The sequence below is a fragment of the Corvus kubaryi genome, unplaced genomic scaffold (genome assembly GCF_017639235.1).
Source record: "Corvus kubaryi isolate FWS band 111438036 unplaced genomic scaffold, C.kubaryi_AGA036_p1.0 64976, whole genome shotgun sequence".
NCBI lineage: Eukaryota > Metazoa > Chordata > Aves > Passeriformes > Corvidae > Corvus > Corvus kubaryi.
Window position 1 is genome coordinate 19,028 of NW_024581657.1, and position 22,756 is coordinate 41,783.

At 35.1% G+C, this 22,756-nt stretch overlaps 1 protein-coding gene across 11 annotated transcripts in view; it reads left to right on the forward strand.

Moving 5' to 3' along the window:
- Positions 1-22,756, forward strand: part of LOC121672805 (serine/threonine-protein phosphatase 2B catalytic subunit beta isoform) — a 47,068-nt gene that overhangs the window by 18,999 nt on the left and 5,313 nt on the right. Inside the window, exons 6-16 of one of the 11 annotated variants that reach the window (XM_042045686.1) lie at positions 2,673-2,812; positions 2,911-2,988; positions 3,083-3,177; positions 4,705-4,830; positions 6,781-6,858; positions 8,390-8,416; positions 11,339-11,423; positions 12,283-12,380; positions 16,170-16,196; positions 17,791-17,820; positions 19,481-21,226. In XM_042045686.1, the coding sequence (XP_041901620.1) occupies positions 2,673-2,812; positions 2,911-2,988; positions 3,083-3,177; positions 4,705-4,830; positions 6,781-6,858; positions 8,390-8,416; positions 11,339-11,423; positions 12,283-12,380; positions 16,170-16,196; positions 17,791-17,820; positions 19,481-19,659 (963 nt within the window). In that variant the 3' untranslated portion in view covers positions 19,660-21,226. Of the gene's footprint in view, positions 1-2,672; positions 2,813-2,910; positions 2,989-3,082; positions 3,178-4,704; positions 4,831-6,780; positions 6,859-8,389; positions 8,417-11,338; positions 11,424-12,282; positions 12,381-16,169; positions 16,197-17,790; positions 17,821-19,480; positions 21,227-21,752; positions 21,812-22,428; positions 22,501-22,756 lie in introns of those variants that run through there. The other 10 variants (XM_042045687.1, XR_006019000.1, XM_042045688.1 and 7 more) reach the window with 10 other exon arrangements.

The window sequence follows — 22,756 nt, forward strand, 5'->3', positions numbered from 1 at the left end:
CCAAGACTTCTACTGAAACAAAATGCCAGGAATTGTGATTTTTAAGCCTAGTATTTTAGAAAGAAGGAAGTATCCAGGTGAGATTATGGTGACTCTAAAAAAGAGAGACTGAGTTTTTTTCCCCATTTACAGCAGATGATCCTTCTTTTGTTTAGCTCTTGGTGATATAAGACTTGGTCAGCTAATTGCCTTGAAATATATGGTGGCACTACTGGGAATCTGTCTTTGTAATACCTTGCTTCCTTTCTGTGGCCTGCTGAAATTTCCTTTTGTTCAGTAATATGTAAGATGACTGCCACTCTTCACTGGCCTTCATCTTGTTCCGTAGGCTTTATTAGCTGATAGTTCTCAAGGAAAATTAGGACAGATTAATTAAAACTGGTGTCCCTGTGTGAAACTTCTGTGAAGGTCTTTTGCCTCAAAAGTAAAATTGTTTTAATTTGCTGTACCTTAATCTGCCTCTCAGGTTTTGGTACTTCTGAATTGCAACATTCATACGTGTCAGTTTAGTTGTCCTGACTGCATAGTACCAGAAAATAATTTAGATTTAAGTATTTTATAGTATATTAAAAAATATACTACCTAGTTCTGTTCCAACACCAGGTGTATTGATTCTTATTCTTGAATAAAATTGTCTTTCTCAGTTACCTTAATCATACTTAGAAAAACGTTAAGCCAGTTTGTATTGAGATTCTGTTTTGCCATTGTCAAAGCACATTCAGAAGTAGTTAATCAGTAACAAGTGTTTTGAATTGACTCACGTCCTTTAACTTTCGTGCTGTGCCAATATAGAGAAATCCTTAAGTTGATTATTCTGATTTGATATATGCAATCTGGGTTGAGTAGCTTGAAGTGACATTTCCTTGAATTTTGAGATGTCTTGAGAACCATGCCAGTTAGTAGACTGTCTAGTCTGACGGTCTAGTGAAGGAGAAACTGATTTGGTGTGAATGTAAGTAAGTATATGTAGTATAAGTATATGCAAGTATATTTATTTTTTACAAACTGACCTTCCTTCAGGAAATGGCTGCATTATTGTTTGAATGCTATGAGAAATTAGTTTGGGAGAGAGGTGTGTTAATTGCAGGCAGCCAAAACTTCTTATTTGTAATGTCTCTATCCATTTGGCCAAAGTCACAAGGAAAATCCTTGAAGACTGAAGAAAAATTCTTAAAAATGTTTTCTAGACTTTCAGCTTTCTGTATTGCAGGAAACATCAATCAGCAAACAGTTGAAACTTCCTTGTGTGAATGCCTCTGTTAGCTTCTGGACCCAAATTTATTGCTGGAGGTTTAGAAACTTGATGGTTTAATCTACAGAAATTCAGGTACTTGCAGAAGTTGATGGACTGACTTCTTCAATCTGGAAGAAATACTCCATACCAGGTTTATCATCCAGTGTGGGAAATGTTAAACCACAGGATTTTTAATATTGAATAAATTCCAACAACAACTTCAGTTAATACCTGCCTTACCATTATCTGGCAGGAATTTGTAAAGATCTGGACCTTTCCACTTATGTTACAGGTGGCAGCCTCGGGAGCTCTGATTTTCCAGGGCATGAGAGAGCTTGGCACTACTGCTGGTTCCATATTTGAATGGATTCCTATGGACCGTTAGACTCAAATTCACCAGGTGCTCACCAAACCTCCCTTCGAGCCTGTCCTGAAGAGTTAAGTGTTCTCTAGTACCATCAAAGTCATCTTCTTTGGTATGGGAAGTGAAGTGAGATAAATGCACTGTCCATCAAAGAACCGTTCCTACATTTCTTGGATAAAATCATCTTGTGAACAAACTCCAGCTACATAAAGACAAAATAAACTTTACATTGAATCTGGGATATCTACTTTCATTTCTGGGACAGCAGAGATTAATTGCCTGTAACTTACTTAAGCAGGGTATTTTCCTTTTACGTTAACAAACGTGCTTTCCTCCTTACTTCTGCCCTTTTTGACTGTGGCTACTAGGAAAGTTGCAGGCTGGTAAAACAGGTGTTTCAAGTGAAAATCAGTAAAGAAGAAGCAAGAGAGAAAATGCAGACATCTCCCAAAATGCTTGTGGCCCATTACATCAGGGATAGAGCTGAAAAATAAAGCTTGTATGAAAACAATCTAAGACAGCTGGGCCAGTCATCTTCATTACATTGTTAAATGATCCATTATGGAGATGGGTGTTTCAGGGTGGTTTTTTTTTTCTTTTGTTAGTTTGGATTTTTAGCAGTTTTTTGTAATATATATTTAGTCTCTTCTAGTTGGTGCTAATTATCCATCCTTTTCTTTTATAATTCCTGTTTTCTGTACTGTTTCTCTTTGCTAATTCCTGGTAGTGTCTCCAGATTGGTAGATGTGGCATGTGCATGAAAAAGGACCATTTTGTTCCTTGTCTGTATCCTGACCTTGTATTACACATATCCATCAGTCTGGAAGTTATCTCCCTTCTTTTTACAACTAATAAATCTTATTGCTCTTAACAGGTTTGGTTCTTTTGGCATGCCTCTGCCTTATTTCATGAGGAGGAGAGGAAAAACTATACAGAAACTACTTCTCTTTGATATGGTTGGGATTTATTCTAAAAATGCTTGGTATTGATGGATATGTAGGTTAACAAATGTGTAAAACTTAATAATTTAATATTTAAAGAGTCTTTGTGCTGTTACATCTTTTTTCTAAACAGTTAGATAGATTCAAAGAGCCTCCAGCATTTGGACCAATGTGTGACTTACTGTGGTCAGATCCTTCAGAAGATTTTGGAAATGAAAATTCACCCGAGCATTTCAGTCATAATACAGTCAGAGGATGCTCATACTTTTATAGGTGAGAGTATGCTATGATCTACTTGGGTGTTTTAATACTGTCTCTTCTTGCGTATTTTAAGAGAATATCTTTTACTCATCATTGTTTTCATTTCACAGCTATCCAGCAGTTTGTGAATTTTTGCAAAATAATAATTTGTTGTCAATCATTAGAGCACATGAAGCACAAGATGCAGGGTGAGTACTATGTGTCTTTCAAGGAAATATTCACAGTGTGAAAATTGTTTGCTTATTTGCTGTAAGATGTAATATAATTTGTTTGGTTTTGCAGTTATAGAATGTACAGGAAAAGTCAAACTACAGGGTTCCCATCTTTAATAACAATTTTTTCAGCACCTAATTACCTGGATGTCTACAATAATAAAGGTAAGAACTTGTTATTAGTAATTGTATGTAACAATAAAATAAAATTGTCTAACTAGATAATCTAATATCAACAGCTTTTTGCCAATTAAGAAACTGAAGGACAGAAAAAAATCTATTAATGAAAGTTATAAAGAAGAGCCATAAATGACAACCTCCTTTAAGAGGAGTACCTTGAAACATAAGTGTGGGCAAAGGTTTCCTTTGTGAAAGTTGTTGCTATTTAGTACTTGTGATTATATCAGCTGGTGTTATCCAGTCAGGCAAGGTTTCCCTGTGCTATGAGTTTGCATTCCTCTGCTTGTCTTCAGTGGGCAAGGAAGGTGGTTTGCATTGTGTATCTTGGCATCTGAGCATCTTAGCTGTGATGGTAATTCCCATAATGGCTGTATATGGGAAATCAAGAAAGAGCAAGTAGTGATCAAAATACTGATCGCCATTGGGAATATTATTTAGGAGGTATAAAACAAGGAATCCATTTCTGTCCATTCTCTGCTAAGATAGAGTTGAACACGAGAAGCATGTTTAATAGTGTGGAGAAAGATTTACAAGTCAGAATTACAGAGAAGAGCTTAGCTGTGAATTAGTGTTATTCATAGATGAGAGTAAAGTTCAACAACAGAAATTAAAAATAAAGCCTGCTGAAATTCAAGTATGATATTAAAGTAAGGCATTTCAAGTATGTGATGAATGAATGATCTCCAAATGTTCAAGTAGTGTTCCTTTGAAACCAACACCTTTTTTTCTATTAAATACATTGCATTTTCTTCCACCCACCTATGAGGAACCACCCCCAGCCCATACCACTTCTGTAGGGTGAATGACTGTACACAGGAAAAGATGAGTTGTTTTTATTTTCACTAATTGCAAAGTAAAGGGGAAGTAAAAGTATCTTCAACTGGCTTTTTAAGTTTTGTCACTATCTCTATGGATACTGTGTTCATACAACCCTTTTTCACATGAGCTATTCCCAGTCTAATGTAAGCTTTTTTCACATGAGTTAATCCCAGTCTAATGTAAGTGTAAGTATAGAAAAATGTAGTCAACTGCTTGTTTAGCTTTAGAATGCTTCTGGTTTTTAGTCTTTTTTCTTAATGCTTCCTCTTTTCCTTCGTCTTCTAGATGTCTATGGTTTTACTCCAGGTTTATAGCATGGGAAGACACAAATGAAGAATAAAACCTGAATTTGCATATACTGAATATACTGCTGTTCTGAGTTAGTTTTGTTAAAGTTAATGAAATTATGTCTTTTCAGGACTTTTTAAAACCTTTGTTCATTGTAGACCTAAAATACGGTAATACAGACCTTTATTGACATGTAACAGTACCTTAAAGTGCAACATATGCAGTGAAAATCCTAAGTGCTCCATTAGTTATCTGTCTGCAAATACTGTGAAAGAAAGAGAATGGAATACCACTGGGATTCTTTAGTCTATAGTATAAATAGACCTAAACCAAGCCTGTGACTTTACATTAGTGGTACTCAAAAGTTTTAAACATTCTTTTCAAAATGTCTGAATTTCATTTTAGCGGCTGTATTAAAATATGAAAACAATGTGATGAATATTCGTCAGTTCAATTGTTCTCCTCATCCTTACTGGCTACCAAATTTTATGGATGTTTTCACATGGTCTTTGCCATTTGTTGGAGAAAAAGGTTAGTAGATGTTATGCATCAACTAATATCTTTCTTATATCTCCCAGATCCATGTTGGGAAGATTTTTATTTTTTTAAATATATTTACTGATGAAAGATGAATTGCATTATTTTTGTGTTGTTTTCTTCACTTGTTTAAGTCAAGGTAGTTAGAATTGTGTCTAATATAGCTAAGATGTTAACAGAAATTGTAATTTCCATTGAGGGTGTACATCTTCATTGTTAAGTAGTGTCTTTGAACTGCTTTTGAAGTTACTATTAAAATTGTTCATATTGTACAAAATGCTAAGTTATATACATGATTAATCCTGTATAGTTATAGGTACAAGTTTATATTGAGATTTTAGTGTAAAATGTTAACTTTCTTATGTAGATATAACAGACTGACCTTCATTGAAGATAAGTTTTTCAGTTAAAATTTTTCTTGTAAAAAAGATAATTTAGAACAGATCCTCCTTTTTTTCTTTTCTTTTCCCTCTAGAGATGATAACTCTGAATCTAGGACACTGGGGCCCCAAGTAGTCCTCAGTTGACAAGCAACGAGGTTAGAGGCTATTTGGGTCTGTTTAAAATCCTTCCATGACAGAAACTGCTCTTTTCAGAAAAAGAGATCTGGAGAGCTCTTTAAATTTCTTTGAAAAATTATTTTTAATTTAGTTCAAATTCAATTCAAATAAAATAAATTTAAATAAAATTTCAATTTCTTGCAGTTATGTATTATGGACGTAAAAACCTAGGATTCTGGATTTGCTTATGTTGTCTCTAGTAAGCAGTTAAATGCAAATAGTTTGGACACTTCTTACTGTGGTTAACCCACTCAACAATTTCTTTTATGTTTAAATGAAGGGACCTGACATTTGAAAGGAGATTTTGTTTTTATCTTTCTTGCCTGATGATGCAGTAGATAACATTTTCAACAGCAAAGGGTTGATACTGTGTATTTTGCTTTTGTTGTGTTGCTGGTAATGACATCCAGCAACTTACTAAATAGTGTTTGAGTGTTTCATTGCCCTGCTCTATGCTTCAGACGGCTGGAGTCATGGCCCTTGTAGGGTAGCCTTGCCTTTGGACAAATGCATGCTTCCACTTTCGATGAAGGATTTAGTGTCAGTGTTGTCTGGTCTGCACTGATCAGATCAAAATCACAGTAATTTGGTTGGGTTTTTCTTTTATGGTAGGGAGTTAACTCTTTCCCAAGAATGAAGAATACAGCCATAGCAGATGACACAGGGGTTGTATGAATTAGTCATGAATAAATGTAGGAAGCAATTTACAGGGTTTTTAAACCAACTGCCTTTTGGATAGGTTTCTGAATACTCTATGTAGAGGAAGGTTAGAATATTTTAAGAAAGAGTCTGATATATGTAGGAAAGATTGAGTGGCAGAATAAGAATATTCCTGGAGAAAAAAAAATACTTGTCTCACAAAAGTTGTATCCACTATGTTGATATATTTAAGGAGAGTTTGAAAAGACAAACTCCCATATTTATATTCAAATATTTTTCTGCTTGAGTGCTTCTGGTACATGCCTGCAGGTGTCAGGAACAGAGTAGCTTTTTCAATTTAAGCCTGAATTTGAGCAGTCAAAATTTTTCATATTTAAGTAAAGTTTGCATAAAAACTAGTTCAAATACTTAACCTAAGGTTAAAACTACTAATTTACAAGAAAAGTCTTCTTATCTAAAAGAACTCCTTGTAAGAGAGGAGTGTTCTTTGTGTTGTTTGATTGTTTAGTTGTATAACTTTTAGCTGCTTATTTTTCTGAGCTTTTTAAATTCTGTGACAGCTCTCATCCAGAAAAACATTTACTCTGAAATGAGGTTACTGAACAATGGCTGTGGTGTGAGAAGTTAATTCACTAGAGTTGCTCGTGACTAGCTATATCTTGTGTGCATGGAAATATTTTAAATTGTACACAGAATGAAGTAAGGTTTATTTTTTCCTATACAGTAACAGAAATGTTGGTGAATGTTTTGAGCATTTGTTCTGATGATGAGCTGATGACAGAGGGAGAAGATCAATTTGACGGTAAGGATTACTTTAAGATACATAAATCGTCTTAGTGGTAATAACTTGTGAACAGTAATTAACTTAGATTGGTGTAATATTGCCTGGCATTTGAAGAAAACCACCTTCAAATTTTTCTGTAGAAAACAATGCTTTTGGCAGGACAGAGAAGGGAATTGTGTTTGTGTTTGTGATCAAGAAGCAGTAATAGTAACCTTTGCAAATCCTCGTATGTGATTTCTATTTAAAACAAATTTTTGCAAATACTCATATCTGATTTCTATATAAAGCAAACTTTTAGTGGGAAGTTCTCCAAATGTCCTGGCATTTAAAATTTAAAACATACTAACTTACTTTGCTAGTATTTAGAATAAATGTATTATAATACCCTAAATTTCTTAATGATTGCTCTTCAATAAGAGTTGATGTGGAAGAACATTAGATACAATATTTTTTATGGCAAAGTACTATAAATAAAGTCTGGAATGCAAGGTTAAGTCTGCATTTGAGTTTAAAGGACAACTTGTATTTGTACTTTGTATTATGTGTATCCATGTAATGGATTATAACATCTTTCTGTCTCTTAAACTGTGATACAGTAGACTGTTAAGAGATGTTTGTAGCATGATGATTAGGAAGCAACATTGACATGAAGACCTAGCATATCACACTTTGTTTTGATGGTCTTTTTACAGAGGTGCTTAATGTCACACCTAAACATTTTTCAGACTTCCTTCATTTTAACTAATAACAGAACTGATCTGGTGGATTGTTGTTGATGGGGGAGGAAGAAGGAAACTTTCAGGAGCCTTTGAGGAACATGAAAGGATCATTTATAAAGATATTAGAGACACAACCCCTTTCTTAATATTTGATAGCTACTGTGTTCAAATTTGATAGCAGAATAGTGTTGTGCTAAGCAGCTGTGTGTTTTACATCGGATTGCATTGGTTCTGAGCCACTTCAACTTTGCTGCCATTTAGATGGTTGCCAGAAACGTGAAAATGTGGAAGAAGTCTCAAAAGTGATCCTGCCAACAGTCAATTCCTGGTTTTTATTCAAGTAAACCTACTAAACTGAACATAAAGCAATTGCACCAAGCAGGGTTAGGTGGTATTCTGAGGTGTTAGGATTTATGTCTGCCAGAGTAGTTGCAGTTGTCAGTTGATTGCATATGCCATGTCTGTAGTTTCCTAATTTGAATTATTTTATTCTTCTGTCTCCTTTAACAATTTCTTTGCTTGATGCATCTCTTATGCCACCTAGGTACTGTCTATGCTTTATCTATCTGTGTGGTTGGATTTTTTTTTAACTGTTGACTTTCAAACTTTCACTTGTTTATCGTCAAATGTTAAAATATTCTCAACAATTCCACTTCTTGTTTGATGAATGCATTTTTAAGTGTTGCAATTTTCCATTTTATTTTTTTTTCACATTTCTTCTCCATTCCTTCTTTATTACCACTGCCAAGTTAAATATCTTTTTTTTTTTTGTCTCACTCGCCTTTTTCTCCATCATTCACTTCCTTTTTTTCTGGACTCTCCATCTGAAGAGCGACTCATATATGGCAATAAAAAAGGTACAGACCAGACAGAGTAGGAATGTTTTGAAATATGACTTCACAGAACCTGAGAGTATAAAGTATTAATGAGAAAATACCTTTCTATTGAGAGATATTGTGTAGTATTTTATGATTATTAACCAACTTAATGGGGATTTTATAAAGACTTGTGTATTTTGTTATCAGAAGTCATATTTCAAGACATCTGTCTTTCTGTGCATGAATTTTTTTCCTTCTTTCTTCATTCCTTTTTCTGTAGAATTTCATTCTTTTTCCTGCTTCTAAAATTTTATCTTTCGTCCTGCATGTGTAGGGAGCTTTCAGTTGTCTGTCTTGCTCTTTAATACTTTCCTCATGAGCTGTGTTTTTTAAGGTTGTGCATGGAATGTGTTTATACAATGTTCCAAAACCTGGTTTGTGTAGTACATTTAGTCTTCTTAACTGAGATGTCAAAAAAAGTACTTTTTGATTCTCTTGTGCTGTTTGGAAGATGGCCAGATACAAATTGTGAAAAGAAGCCTACTTACTAACTTAAATTCATGGTCTATCACCTGTTTTTCAGAAATCACTGGGTAGATAGTTCTGTACAGAGAAATTCTTCTGGCTACTACTAACCTAATAATCATTTTGCTCTCTGTATAAATTTGTTGGTTCCAGAGAGTATTTGTAATACTTGGGAATGCATTAGATTATAGACACATTTCCAAAGGTTAGGGTTGGAGCATAACGTGTCAGCATTTCAGAATTTGTTTCTTGTGCAGGCACTGGGAAATGGGAAAGTTCTTTGCCATATCTCCTATAATTTAGGATGTAATCAAGACATTCTTCTGCAAGCAGATGCCATCTTACTGTCTTCTCTAAGTAACCAGAATTCTGTGACCACATAAGTGCAGTTCTGTAGCCTGGAGTAATGCATTTGGCCTTTTGCCTTGGCCGTGTCACTTCTGTAGGGACAATGAGACATCATCTTAATTTAAAAAAAAAATCGAAACAAACAAAACCCCCCAAACAAACCAAACGCCAAAACTACCCCAAAGCAACCTTTCTCACTTTAAAGCACAGGGTCTAGCACTGCCTGAAGTCTGTCCAGTTGGCGTGTTACAGCTTGGCATCAGTGAGGCCTGCAGATTGGTGTAGGTAGAAGGAAAACTGAGGAACTTACAGAGAAATCTTTGATGTCCCCCTTAGCCCTGACCTTTTCAAAAACTCTAAAAGAGTCCCCTTCTCATTCCAGATTCTCAAGTGGCTACTCAATACTGTTCAAAGAGAGAAAGTAAAAACTTTTAGGACTTTAAAAATTAAAAGTTAAAATTTCAAGGAAATTATTATCAGTAAAAATTGAATGTTTCATACTATCCTATTCCAAATTTTTCCTGAGCCACCTGTTTTGTCACTTTTTTAGTTTGATGTCTGTTAAAATTGTGACTTTGTCTGAAAAAAACTTTACTCAGCAGTTCCTGTCTTTTTCGTTTTGTTTATATGGACTGGCAGATATTTGTCATACCCCAAGATTCTTTCATTGTGTTCATCAAAAGGTTGTCTCTTGACCCCTTTTTTTCTTTGTCATCACATCTTTTCTGTCTTGTGTGGTTTTGTTGTTGTTTGCCCTTACATGCTTTATCTTTTGTATTTTATTTGGTTTGGTGTTCAGGGTGGGAAGTCTACCCTCTCTTGTGCCACAGAAGGCCTTGTGTTCTTGCAGCTGTGGTCTGAGAAGTGTGGCTGTTGTGCCCGAGCATCTTTACCTTCATGGGGAAGTCCCCTGCTAGTCAGCAGGGATGGAAAACAGCTTCTTCCACAGCTCCCTTTTTGAACGCAAGTAGGCAAATTCGTGGACACGTGGCTCTTCTCTGCCCACTTCTGTGGTGCCCTCTTCTACATTCTTGCAATTTAGTTGGCAGCTTCTTATTGTGTACCTTTCTCCCAAGACTGAACATGCTACATGGAAGTTCTGGAATACCTGATAGACCTGTCTGAGCTTGTTCACTCTTGGTCCCCTGTGGTTCAGTTCACAGTATAACTGAGTTACTCTTGCCTTGATGTGATTAATGCTTCCTTTCCCCGATGGCTGAAGAGAAGTAAGGACTTTGGTTTTGATACCTCCTCATCTGCCTCTACTGTTTTACTGAAATTGAGGCGTTGGCAAAGGGAAAGTAAGATGAGGGGAAGGATGACATTTATAAATTGAAACAAACCAGCAACACTTAGTGTTGGAGAAAGGTGTTTCTGTTTTCATGTCAAGGCAGGCAAAGGTGGCTCTCCTTCCCAATCACAAGCCTCCTTTCAGAGTTTTGTCTTCACTTTTTTCTGTCACAAGTGGTATCACTCTGCCTTGTGGAATGTGCAGTATTTACTCCAGATCTTTGGTATTTGTAATTTCTGCAAATGATGAAAACCTAAGATGATGTGGAACACAGACTTAAGTGGTAAGAAAGGTACCACTGCAATTTTTTGCTTTTTTATTTTCTGGGGGGTTTTCGTATAGTTGTGTTTTGGGTAGCTGACATAAAAACAAGGAAACTACTGTTTTCTCTTGAACAGCTGTGTAACAATTAGAAAATCTTTTTTTTTTTTGTGGCTTCTCTGTTGGGCTGCTTGCCTACATCTTTATATACACAGATGTCAGTACTAAGAATTTAAAGTGTAAAATTTAGGCAAATGAATTACAATAGCTACTACACTGTAGTGGTGGTAGTTCAGATGCTTACTAGCTTCAGGAAATCATTGTGAACAATCTAAACTTTTTTGTGTGCGTTTTGTGGACACAGAGGTGATGGTGGGTTTGAAGTTCTAATTTGATAACATTGTGCCCTTAAGTGTTTGGGTACTGACCTCCTGTGAAGAATACTGAACTTAAACAATTGTGTTAAATTTGATGCACTTTAAAACTGATCTTCTAGATACTCCTGAGCTTGAGACTTTTTCTTATTCTATTGAAAGTAGGTACAGCGGCCGCACGGAAAGAAATAATCAGAAACAAAATTCGTGCAATTGGCAAGATGGCAAGAGTCTTCTCTGTTCTCAGGTACTTGCATGATTTCTGCATTCCTAAACCCCCGTTACGTATGTAAGGCAAACATCTCTTTCAGGATAATGAATGCCAAACATTTTTCAGGGAGATCACTGTGCATCAGAATCTTGTTTGGCATATTGTTGCACCCTGTTGATGTCGGAATTTTTGGTTAAAGAATATTTTTGAGTTATTTTTGAGACATATTTCAAGAAATTAGAGAACATGATCTTTAATTTACATGTTGTTTGTCCAGCTGTTAGCTAAGTTTTGGAAAGGCAATACCAGATACAAAGACTGAAATCGGGGTGTAATGGAGGAGATCAGGTCTGACTCCAAAAATTTCTGACATACGAGAAACTTGAGTAGTTTTGTTTCCAGTTTTTGTTTGTTTCTTTTCAGCTATTTAAAAAATACCCCATCCTCTTTAAATCCAGAGATTTCATCATCATATTTACCCAAAATGTCTGTTTTTCCACAGACTACAATTGCTCAAATAGGGGTAATTTTTTAAAGTTGTTATTTCCTAGAGTAAAGACACTTACAACAAAATTGGCGATTGTTTTATGAGGTATGTTCAGTACCTCATGAGGCATTCAGTGCTCATTTCAAAGCTAATGAACCTGCATGTGAATAACTGCTCAGAATTTAGTTCAGAAGTAGCCAGCATTTATAACTCCTAGGCAGAGGAAAGACTGGTGTGGAATAGAATTATTTTCCCCCTTTAAATTCTTTGAATTAGAATTTGCATTCAGTCTTGACATGCCTAAAACACGGCAAAACTAGGCTCTCCCTTTCCCCAACCATTATTTTACTTCAGTGCAAGTTTTCATGCAGATATTTAAGTTTTTGTTACTGGTTTTTTTCACACCAGGGAGGAGAGTGAAAGTGTGCTGACACTCAAGGGTTTGACTCCCACTGGAATGTTACCTAGTGGAGTGTTGGCTGGAGGACGACAGACCCTGCAAAGTGGTAATGATGTTATGCAACTTGCTGTGCCTCAGATGGACTGGGGCACATCTCACTCTTTTGCTAACACCACACATAATGCATGCAGGGAATTTCTTATGCTTTTCAGTTCTTGTCTTAGCGGCTGATACAAGCATAGTGTTATGTGTTAATCAGGCAATGTGAAATGGATACTTAACCAGGGTATAAAACTAAAAGCCAATTAGTTCAGCAGTGTCAAGCTATGTTTTTCAGACTGAGCTTCCTTAGTTTACAATTTTTCAGGTGGGGTGACCTTACAGATCTCGTACTGAGGCATTTAATCATTAGAGATTCAAAAATGGCAGTGTAATTTTGCATTATTACTTGTCTGCTCTCCATTAAAATGGTTTTATTATAGCCCTGTTAGTATTTTCATTGACAATGTCAAATACTTGTTGATATTAATATTAACAAACAGCTACAGACTGCATAGTTCCATATTATACTCCATTGACAGATTGGAATGTGCTACGTTTTGTACCCTGGTAATTAATGCCAAAGTTTGTTCTCTATGTTGTTTGTCAAATGTTCTATGTATAATTGACCTCCCTGAATTGTCCTTGTAACATGCTGTTTCCTTCCTCTGCAGATGTAGCTGCTTTCTTAGATCTGTCTGTCTCTCTCTAGGTATAGATGTATGTCTGTATAAGTGTTAAAATTAAACCACTATCCCAGACACTTGTCTGTCTCTTGATGTAGAAGCAATGTTGTAGCACCTTGTTTTTGAGGTTTGCTGCATTTGCTGCTGCACATTGTCTGTGCATTTGAACAATAATGTACTTGAAAAATACTCAATCATTTGTTATAAAATCAGCTGAGAATAAAGGGATTGAATTTAAAACTTGTAAATAAATCAAAATAAAAGGGTGTTATTAAGTGTGCATATATTTTTTTTTTGCATGAAAATAAAAAGAACTCTATACAAAATATACCTGTAATCTGGCTCATTGAATATTTTGTGAAAGGTTTTTATTCATTTTTTAGTTTGTTGAATCATTGGATCATATTTTTCACAAGGCCCATAATGATTAACTAGGATTAGGGAGAATGCTCTGAGCTTGTACCAAGTGTATTAAAAGAATGAAGTCCATGTTTTCTGTTCTCAGTGGTGAATAACTAAAATACACCAGTCTGAAACTGGACTTCCTATCAGCAGCACTCTTAACATATTCAAAGACTTTATTGGCCACCGTCAGGCTTTACTAGGAAGTATAAAACTTCTGTGTGGGAACACTGAATTTTATAACTGTTGAAAGATTGTGAATATATGAATACCACTTTTTACACAATCTATTTTCCAAGAGTAGCTGCTTTTCTCATTTCATGATTTAGACTCTATGTGAATTCCTTATATTTTCTATGTAGCTTTTTTTAAGCCTTTCACTGTATTTTCTATTAAACTATCAAAGCTGATTTTTAATAGCTTTGAAACAGGAATGTCACATTTAAAATAATTTTTCAGTGGACATATAATGTCTACAAGTAAGTTTATATGTCCAGTGTGTGTATGTGATTGTTTTGTGAATGTCTATAACAAGAAATGGTGTATGTTTCCTAATCCATTCAACTATTCCAAAAACATGTTCTAGCTTTAATTTTCATTGTTTAATAAGAAACTTTATTATGCTTAAAAAATGAGTCTGCATTCCTCTCACTGATTTAACAAATTTTTTTTCCATGTTGCATTACAAATACCAGAGAGGATCAAACTGACTAGAAAATTTTTTTTACATAAAGCATGTGACTTTCTACCATTACTGAAAATGTGGGACATTTGGAAAGTATGCAAAATGCATTCTGGATTTTTGTGGGTGTGCGTTTTTTTTTGACTAGAACTTTTGATGGCAATATTCCTTGATGCACTACATTAATATACCTCATTTGTTTTAGTCATGTTGATTGTTCAAAATAAATCATGCCAACTGTTAGTTCTCAAACTGAAGTAACTTCTTTTTACTGATAAGCATGTTACTGTTTTCAGTCTTAAAAGAGTAGTTTTCAAATTGTAACGCTCAACTGCAAAGGTAGAAGTAAACCAAAAATAAAATAAAACTTCGCTAACTGACAATTTTCTAAATCATTGTAATATCAGAGAATTTATATTCTTGACAAAAACATGGTCACCAATAGTATAGTAGGATTTCTTACTACAAATATTTAATTACTCTTTGAAATGTTTTGTACTGTGTTGATCAGTATACTATCAATAATTTAAACTAGTTAGGCTTGCAAAAATGAAAGAACATAATATTAACTGAAGTAATTTTTTTACTCCGTTCTTTTGTTTGCTTAAAGATACACAGAATTGACCAGTAAGCCGTAGGTTTTCCTGGTTTCAGTCTTACAAATGTTCATTTTTCAATGGCACATTGAGGAAAGGTCTAGTTACGCTAGTTGCTATTAAACCTATAAGCAGCTTTGAAAGTGATAAGAAATTGGAGTGTATATCTACGTTTCTCTAGAGAGCTGGGCTAAAGTTATTTTATCAGGGCAAATAGATATACACATATATGCAATTTTTGCATATATAGCTATTATAGCTCTTAATGTCAGTAACACTTTTCATACGGGGTCTTAGCAAATGCCACTGTTCTGTCAGGACTTTGCTGAGCCCAGCTGCTGTGTTTTGTGAGCTGCTGGCCCTTCTGCTCCTCTTCCTTGGAGGGGCGGTGCCTGGTGGCTCTGCTGTCCCAGCTGGCAGTGCCGGGACAGATCCTCACTGCAGCACAGAGCAGCCCAGGGGAAATGGCAAATGCAGACCGTAGTGAAGGGCTAAACAAAGACAAGTCAGTTCAAAAAGATAGTTCTGGAAAAAAATGCAAGCCTACATCCTATGGGAGAAGTCAATGTATGAATTTTATTTTTCATGAATGTATAGGTATATTATTTTAAAATGAGTCATAGCTTACCCGTGGATAGCTTTAATGTGTTAGGATAAAAACAGACTTTGGGAAATCATGGCCTTCATATATTTCTAAATTTTTTAAAATGTTAATTGTATTTTATGATTTTTGTTGCTTGCATAATAATAGCTGAAATACTAAAGACCATATTAAGTACTGTTATTTAAAATAACATTTCCTCGTGACTTATTTTGTGAACTGAATTCAGTAAAATTAGCTTCCAAATTGAGCCAACATCTGATAAAAAATGACAAAACACCTAAAGCTTCATTCAGCAACATACTAAACACAAGTCTAAATTAAAAACTCTTAAGTACTTCCATGGACATCAGTTGAACTACTGCCCTTGCTATTAGTCAGAAAGCAGTTAAGATAGTTTTTTGGGTTTATGTTGAAAATTGGCAAGGATTTTCTATCACATCCATCTGTTAAGTAAAACAAGGGGAGAGCTGAAATTAAGGATGGAAATGCCATTGAAACCTGTTGCTTGAAATCAGCTCTCAAGTGAGAATATTCAGAGCAAAGACTTCAGAATTACCTGTTAATATGATCCAGTATTTATTTGAGGTTTATCAACGTCTACAAAAACTAGAGTTTTAATTTAGATATACCTGCAAAAGAGAATCTAACAAAATTATTTTCCAAATTGAGTCTGTACAGGTTTTTTAAAGTGCTTGTATTTTCCAGTCAGTTTGTTCTTTTACATTAAGTTGAAAATTATCTTTTCCTTAACTGTGATGTATATTCCAAGGTCTTTTTGGAATAGTAGTACTACAAGTAGAGTGAACTAGGAGTAAATTTTGGAATTTGTATTTATGACCAAGCTACATAATTTGCAGAGATAAATCAGTATTCGTGATCTTTTCAGGAAAAGATGAAAAGAAAGACTCCACAGGTAACAGGAAATGGTGGAAAGAGGTGGTTTTTTTTACGTAGTTTCGTATTTGTATGGCAAATTGATTATAGTTTGAAAGTATATATTTGGTGACTTTCTAAAAGAATTCTTAAAGTAATTTATTTTTAGAAATAGAGGAAGTTTCTCTCCCTTAACATAAACATAAATAACCATCCATACAAGTGGCTTTTTGATTTAATTCTGGAATTGCCCTTGTCTCTGTAGATTTAAGTGCTGAATATTTTAGCTTTTTTTTCATTTTTTGTTCCATAGAAAGTGCAGTATATGAAATACAAAATGCTGCATTTTCCTTAAGTATTTATTGGATACCTACTTAATGCAAGTATCCAAATTTTTTTAGACTGTCTCAGTGAAAATTAGAATCTTATGCAATAGTGAGCTTATAACATAATGTAGGCAATTCATACATAACATAGTGTAGGCATAGTGTAGGTGATTGGTTTTGTTGGCTAGGAAATGAGAAGTAATGAACTTAAATCTCTTTAAAGAATTCTATTCTGATCTAATGCCCTATTTTCTTATAGAGCTATTTTCCCCAGCACTTGCTTGAATATTCTGGTATGATTTGTGTTGTTAACAGAATGTATGAAGCACTACACAAGTAGGTTTACCTCTGTGTAAGCTACTTTTACTTAATATTTCTGAAATTGTGGTATTAGAGGCATGGCAAATAGTAGGGGAGGTAAAAAGTTGTTACCAGAATTGACTTAGCTACAGTTCAGGTTGTAATAATAATAACAACCTTACGTTAAAGCTTTGCCTTCTAGAGCTAAAACTATAAGGAAAGATCTTACACGTGAGAAATCACAGCTGATGTCACAGTTATTTAGTTAGAAAAACAGCTAGTGAGCTAAATGTTTTTCATATTCACATTAATTCACCCACTAAGACTATGTTAAATCCAGACCTCTTCCTGCTGTAGACTTTGTTGTTGATTCAACTAAACAACTTACAAGACTTTGTAAATATGATTTGCTAGATTTGTCTTTTATGGCTTAAATTTCACGATTCAGTTCTCAGAGGTGCCCATTTTAGCTTAAAATATTGTGACAAATTGAAGTACTAGTTAAACTTCAGGGAGCTAATGATAAAGAGGAAAATAATTTCGAATTATTAGAATGCTGGTCGTGTTATTTTTATAGTGTCCTGCCTGGTAATTTAATGAAGCTCACTAATGGATTTTAATCTTCAGAAATAGTCTCAAATAGATTTTTAGTATTTTTTTAAACCATACCACAGCTTTAGCATCAGTTGAAGTTTTCTGTTGCTGTCTTAAAAAAAGCTGAAACAAAAATCACAACCAAAACTTACAGAAATGTATAGTTAATAACATCAGTTAATTAGTGTTACTTTGACAGACTTTTAGTTGATAAACTGTGTTAGCTAAAATTTAGGAAAAATTTCACTTAGACTTAAAAACAACCCCCCAAAAACTTAATTGTCTTTTTAACTAATTGTAATCTAATCTGGCTTAGCATACTATATTAAATTGATCATTGCCTTTTCTGCTATGCGATATTACACTCTTCATCTTTCTCATTCATTTTGCATGCATCTGCTCACTTCTGTACAGCCACTGTAGAGGCAATTGAGGCTGAAAAAGGTATGATCAGACTCTTTGCCCTTGGCAGAGATCTGTGGTGTCTGGGAGGGAATTCAAAAGTACTCTGGGTGGGTGTGTTTTATTTTCAACTTGCACAAGCAGAGATGAATCAACTGCATTGATTCATCCATTTTACATGTAACATTCATTTCTGGCTTTAGGATAATGATTATCTTTAATATTTTAGGGAAATTCTTGGGGATTTTTGGTCTCTTTTGGTTTGTTTTTTTACAAAATATACTGTAGGTTTTTGTATAATAGCATGTTGTGATATGTGGTATTGTCTTGAAGTTTTTAAGAATAGAAGTGTTTAGTGTTTTTTTTCTGCATTCAACTGAAGGTTTTGTGTGATTGTGGGGAGGGGATGTTATATGTGGAAGGAGGGTTTTTTATGCATGCCTTTTCTCATAAAATCTATTTAATGGCTTTGAAAATTTTTTTTTTTACCTTTCTGTGATATCTGGTAGTGCAAGATGTATAACTTTTTTTCTGTAGATTTTGAATATAATTTATTGTTCAGATTTATTTCTAGTATTTATGGGACATTAAATTCAATGGATTATCAGTGCTTCTGTGCTAAATAAGTTGTGTATACGTTATATACGTCCTCTGTTAGTGGTATTGAGCAAAATGCCATCAAATTATTTGGTTCAGAGTATTCAACTTCAGATTGTTTCTTTTCAGAGATACTTTAGTTTCTTCTTGCTCAGAATTCAATGAAGTGAATGAGAAACAGCATAGCAGTTGAGAGAGCTGCCTTTGGGGTTTTTCAGATTTAGTCGCAAAGCACCATTTAATGACTGTATTCTTTGTTTTTTTAATTAAGGAAGTCAGATCTCCAAAAATATAAACAAGTGCCATATTCTGTTCTCACACACACCTGCAAGAGGTCCTGTTGTTGTGAGTGGAAAGCTGTACTTAAATCTCCAAAGAATTATTTCATCCCAAAAACTTCAGTCTTATTATGTGGTCAGCCATTTTCAGGTGTAAATTCAACTACAGACCTCATTCATCAAAATAATCAGTAGCAAAATAATACCTTTTTTCTATACTTACTTTAAATACATCTGTATTTAAATGATACCATTGTTGAACCACAGTGCTAACTTGGTGATTGTGGTTGTGTCCATTTCCATCATCCACATGATTAGCACAGTGTGAACCACATCCTGCAGTTTTGCCTGCATGAAAACTGCAGGATCAGGCCATCGGTGCGTGTGCAGGATGTAAATCTGCTACTACCTTTGTAACCCTTTGCTGCTTTGCCTCCACTGCACTTGCTGTGCTGCTTAGATCTTACTGACATTGCCCTGAAGAGAAGGGGGATGTTAAGATTAGCCCGATGAGCTGGGCAGCAAAAGCACAGCGGTGATAGCTGGCCCCACCAGGGACACGCAGAAGCAATCAAGTGGGCTTAAACCCCTTGATTCCTACTTGCAGAATATTTGCCATACTTTGTTCTTTTTGTAAGGAACTGAAATCATGATTGCCATAAACATTTCAGGAAAGCAGGTTATAGAATCTTTTAGCAATACAGTTGCAGGGCCATAAGTTTCTTTGGCTGATTTTTTACCTTTTTTTAAACATAATTTGTTAGAAAAAGTATATGCTTTCAACTTATTTTTCCATTACTGACATATCAAATTTGCATTTTGTTAAGCAATACGAGGATTCTCTCCGCAACATAAAATCTGCAGTTTTGAAGAAGCAAAAGGTTTGGATAGGATCAATGAGAGAATGCCACCAAGAAAAGATGCTCTTCAGCAAGATGGTATTAATACTATAAACACAGCAAATGCCAATGGAAACAATGGAACTGGCAACAACAATGCACAGTGACCACATCAGCTTCTGGTTTACTCACTCATGTCCTGCCTAAGAATTCCTAGATTACTGCTTTTTGATGCGACAACAAATGAAACAGGGGGATCACTTGAAGTGACTAGTTAATACAAGGTGGAAAACCATCTGACTTGATCCCACTGAAGAGAGACCATCATGCTTTTGAGACAACAGCCCCTCTCTTACACGGTGACCCAACCTCCTGAGAGCGTGTGCCTCACCCTTTCACACCAACATCCATCACTGGCTGCTGCAGATTGGAAGAGATCTGGGGAAAGAAATGGGCTGTTCTCACTAAAGCACACCTAGACTAGCATCTTACACTTATCGTTGTCAACACTTTTAAGTTTACAAATGGGGTTTTTCTTTCAGTAGAGGTAGTTTGTTTGTTTGTTTGTTTGTTTTTTAAAATCAGACTTTCAAATGCAACCCTAAGAGCTAACTATTTATTAATGGACATTGGTTTCATGATATGTCTTTAAAATTATAGATTAGAATGGTCTTAAAATATCTGAGGCTGCAAAAACTGTATTTTAAATAACAGAAAAAATGCCAAAAAATTTCAGTTGGTCATTCTGTAAAATGCTGACCTCAGGTTTACTCCTTAGATGTTGCTAATTCTATATTGTATTCACTGTATTTTTTAGTTACAGCTTATCAGAAGATTTCTATGTAGGAATGTTTATTACTTGAACACAGATTTTAAAAAAAAAATATTTAATTTAGAAACTTTTTTGCCCAGCTTTTTCAAGACTTTTCCCCACCTTGAATTTAAAAAAAAAAATTATATATACTAATTTTAAAAGTAAGAAAAATATGGAAGTGTTAATTTTAAGGTACTTTTAATTGAACTTTGTACATTGTTTAAGTAAATTTTGATTCATATCAAGTCTGTAAAGCTTGGCATTGTATTTTGTGTATGCATGTTTTCATTTTGCAAATATTTAATATATAGACCTATGATGTACATCTATAGGTTACCTAGATGTTATGGGTACTTTTAGTTTATTGTGAGTATTACGGTTGCATAAATAGCTAATAATCACTGGGCTGAATAGCTGCAAGCTTTTTATTATTTTTAAATCTGTAAAGGAAACTGAACCTGTATCGGACATACTTTTTGTTTAAGCAAAGCAGCGCGTAAGCAATTGCTCTGTTCAACTGCTAAGGCATTAGTGAAGTGTAAACTTGAGACTGCATGTATTTTGGTATCTACAGGACTGCTTGGTTAAAATAAAAATTGAAGCCCTGTGCTAATTTGTTCACAAATAATGGACTGTACTGATTGCCAGTGTACTTTGTTATATATTTTGACATTTGCTATATGTCCTTCTTATCCCCTGGAACACAACTTGAAACTGATGTCACTAGAGTTCATCTCTCTCTTTTTCTTTTTTCCTTTTTTTTTTTCCTTTTTTTATTTTCCTTTTTTTTTTTTTTTTTTTGCCATAAAGTAAAATCTGTACATACCCCTAAGTTGGAAGTTTTATGCATGTTCTGAACTATTAAAGTATTTTATAAACGGTAGCACACAATAAATTCTGTGCATGGGCTGCGGCTCCTATCACTGTGTATTGGTTTTATTTGGCATACATAGGTCTAATCTGACCTTGAAAATTGTTTAGACATAGTCTTCAATATTTAAGCTATTCAAAGAAATAGCATAGAAGGTCAGATTTAGCTTGCAGAGAACTAGCTGAATGTAAACACTATTTAATTTATATTTTATTCCTGCTGCTTTTTTTTTGCTTTTCAGTTCTCTCTCAGAGATATTTTGTGTGTGGTAAACCAGACATCCACTTTTGGTTTGTACACGCTTGTCAGAGCAGGGTTAGTGGACTCTAGAAAGACTCTTATGCTTAGCTGTGTTCCATATGTTGAACTAAACATTTGACTACTGAAGTGTGTTGGGGCAGCTTTTTGGGCAGAGGGGGAAAATTGTTTGTTTTGACAGTCTGTACAGACACATAAATGAGTCTTTTGGAATATTCTTTTTAAACTAAGGACAAGCTGCTGAACGGGATGAGAATTAAGATAAGTGACGCAGTGTTGGTAAGGGAGTTTTAACATTCAATTTTACTTTATTGCAGATGCATTCTAATTGGAAATTCTTCTCAGAGTTTGAGTGCAGAAGATCAAGTTAAAAATGGTAAGTTTTTTGGCTTTTTTATGAAGCACTCCCATGCCTGCGAGCTGTACAGTCTGCATATGGTGTCATATTAGAGCAGAACAGAAATCTATTACGAAGTATGACTGAAATTTTATGAACATGGTGATGGTACCTTTCTCCTTTTAAGTGCTAGTGGAAAATGTCGCAACCTCACAAGAAACTATTTGTCCTGATTTGATACTCAGATCTTGGTTGTGATGAGGATTTTGAGTAGCTGGAATTGTGTATATGAAGAAAATATAGATACAGTCTTTGTGTGGAAAGACCTCACTGTAATTGGAGAGAACTGGTTCTGATACTTGTATAGCAGTAAGTGCCCAGCAGCAATGATGGTCACTTCTGTGAGGATTCCCTGGCAGCATCCATTTTGCTGCTTTAAGGACTCCCTTCCAGTGTCCATTGTCTGTAGTAGTTTTTGCCAGATATGAAGGCAGATCTGCTGTAAAGGAAAATTCACTGTGTAGTTGTCGGCCTGATTTCTCATGCTGTGTTTCTCCTGTCACCCTTTAGGCAAGTAGTCGGGTAACAGGGTTGTATCTGGGGGTGTTCCTGTTTGTAAAGGAGGCACTCATTTTTTACTACTGTGTTTCTGTAAGGTGGAGTCTGGAGCTGTCTCTAATTCTTATATTGTTTGGGAGAAGAAATTATATCCTTATTCCCTGAAAATTGTAAGTAGTTTGCATTACTTGTTTTATGCTTTCAGCATTTTACGGAGGGGAAGAAAAAAAGAAGTCATCTATATGTCCTTAGTCTGTTCTTGGGTAGAGAGGGGAGAAGGCTTGGCTTTGACAGCCAAAGGGGACAGGCAGCAAAAGCTGCGAGAGGCAAGGCAGGTCCCTGGTTTGAGCTGGTGTGGTCACTGCCTCCCTGCCCTGCCCTGGGCTCAGCAGACACATGTGGGTCACTTCTTCTGAGCAGATGGGT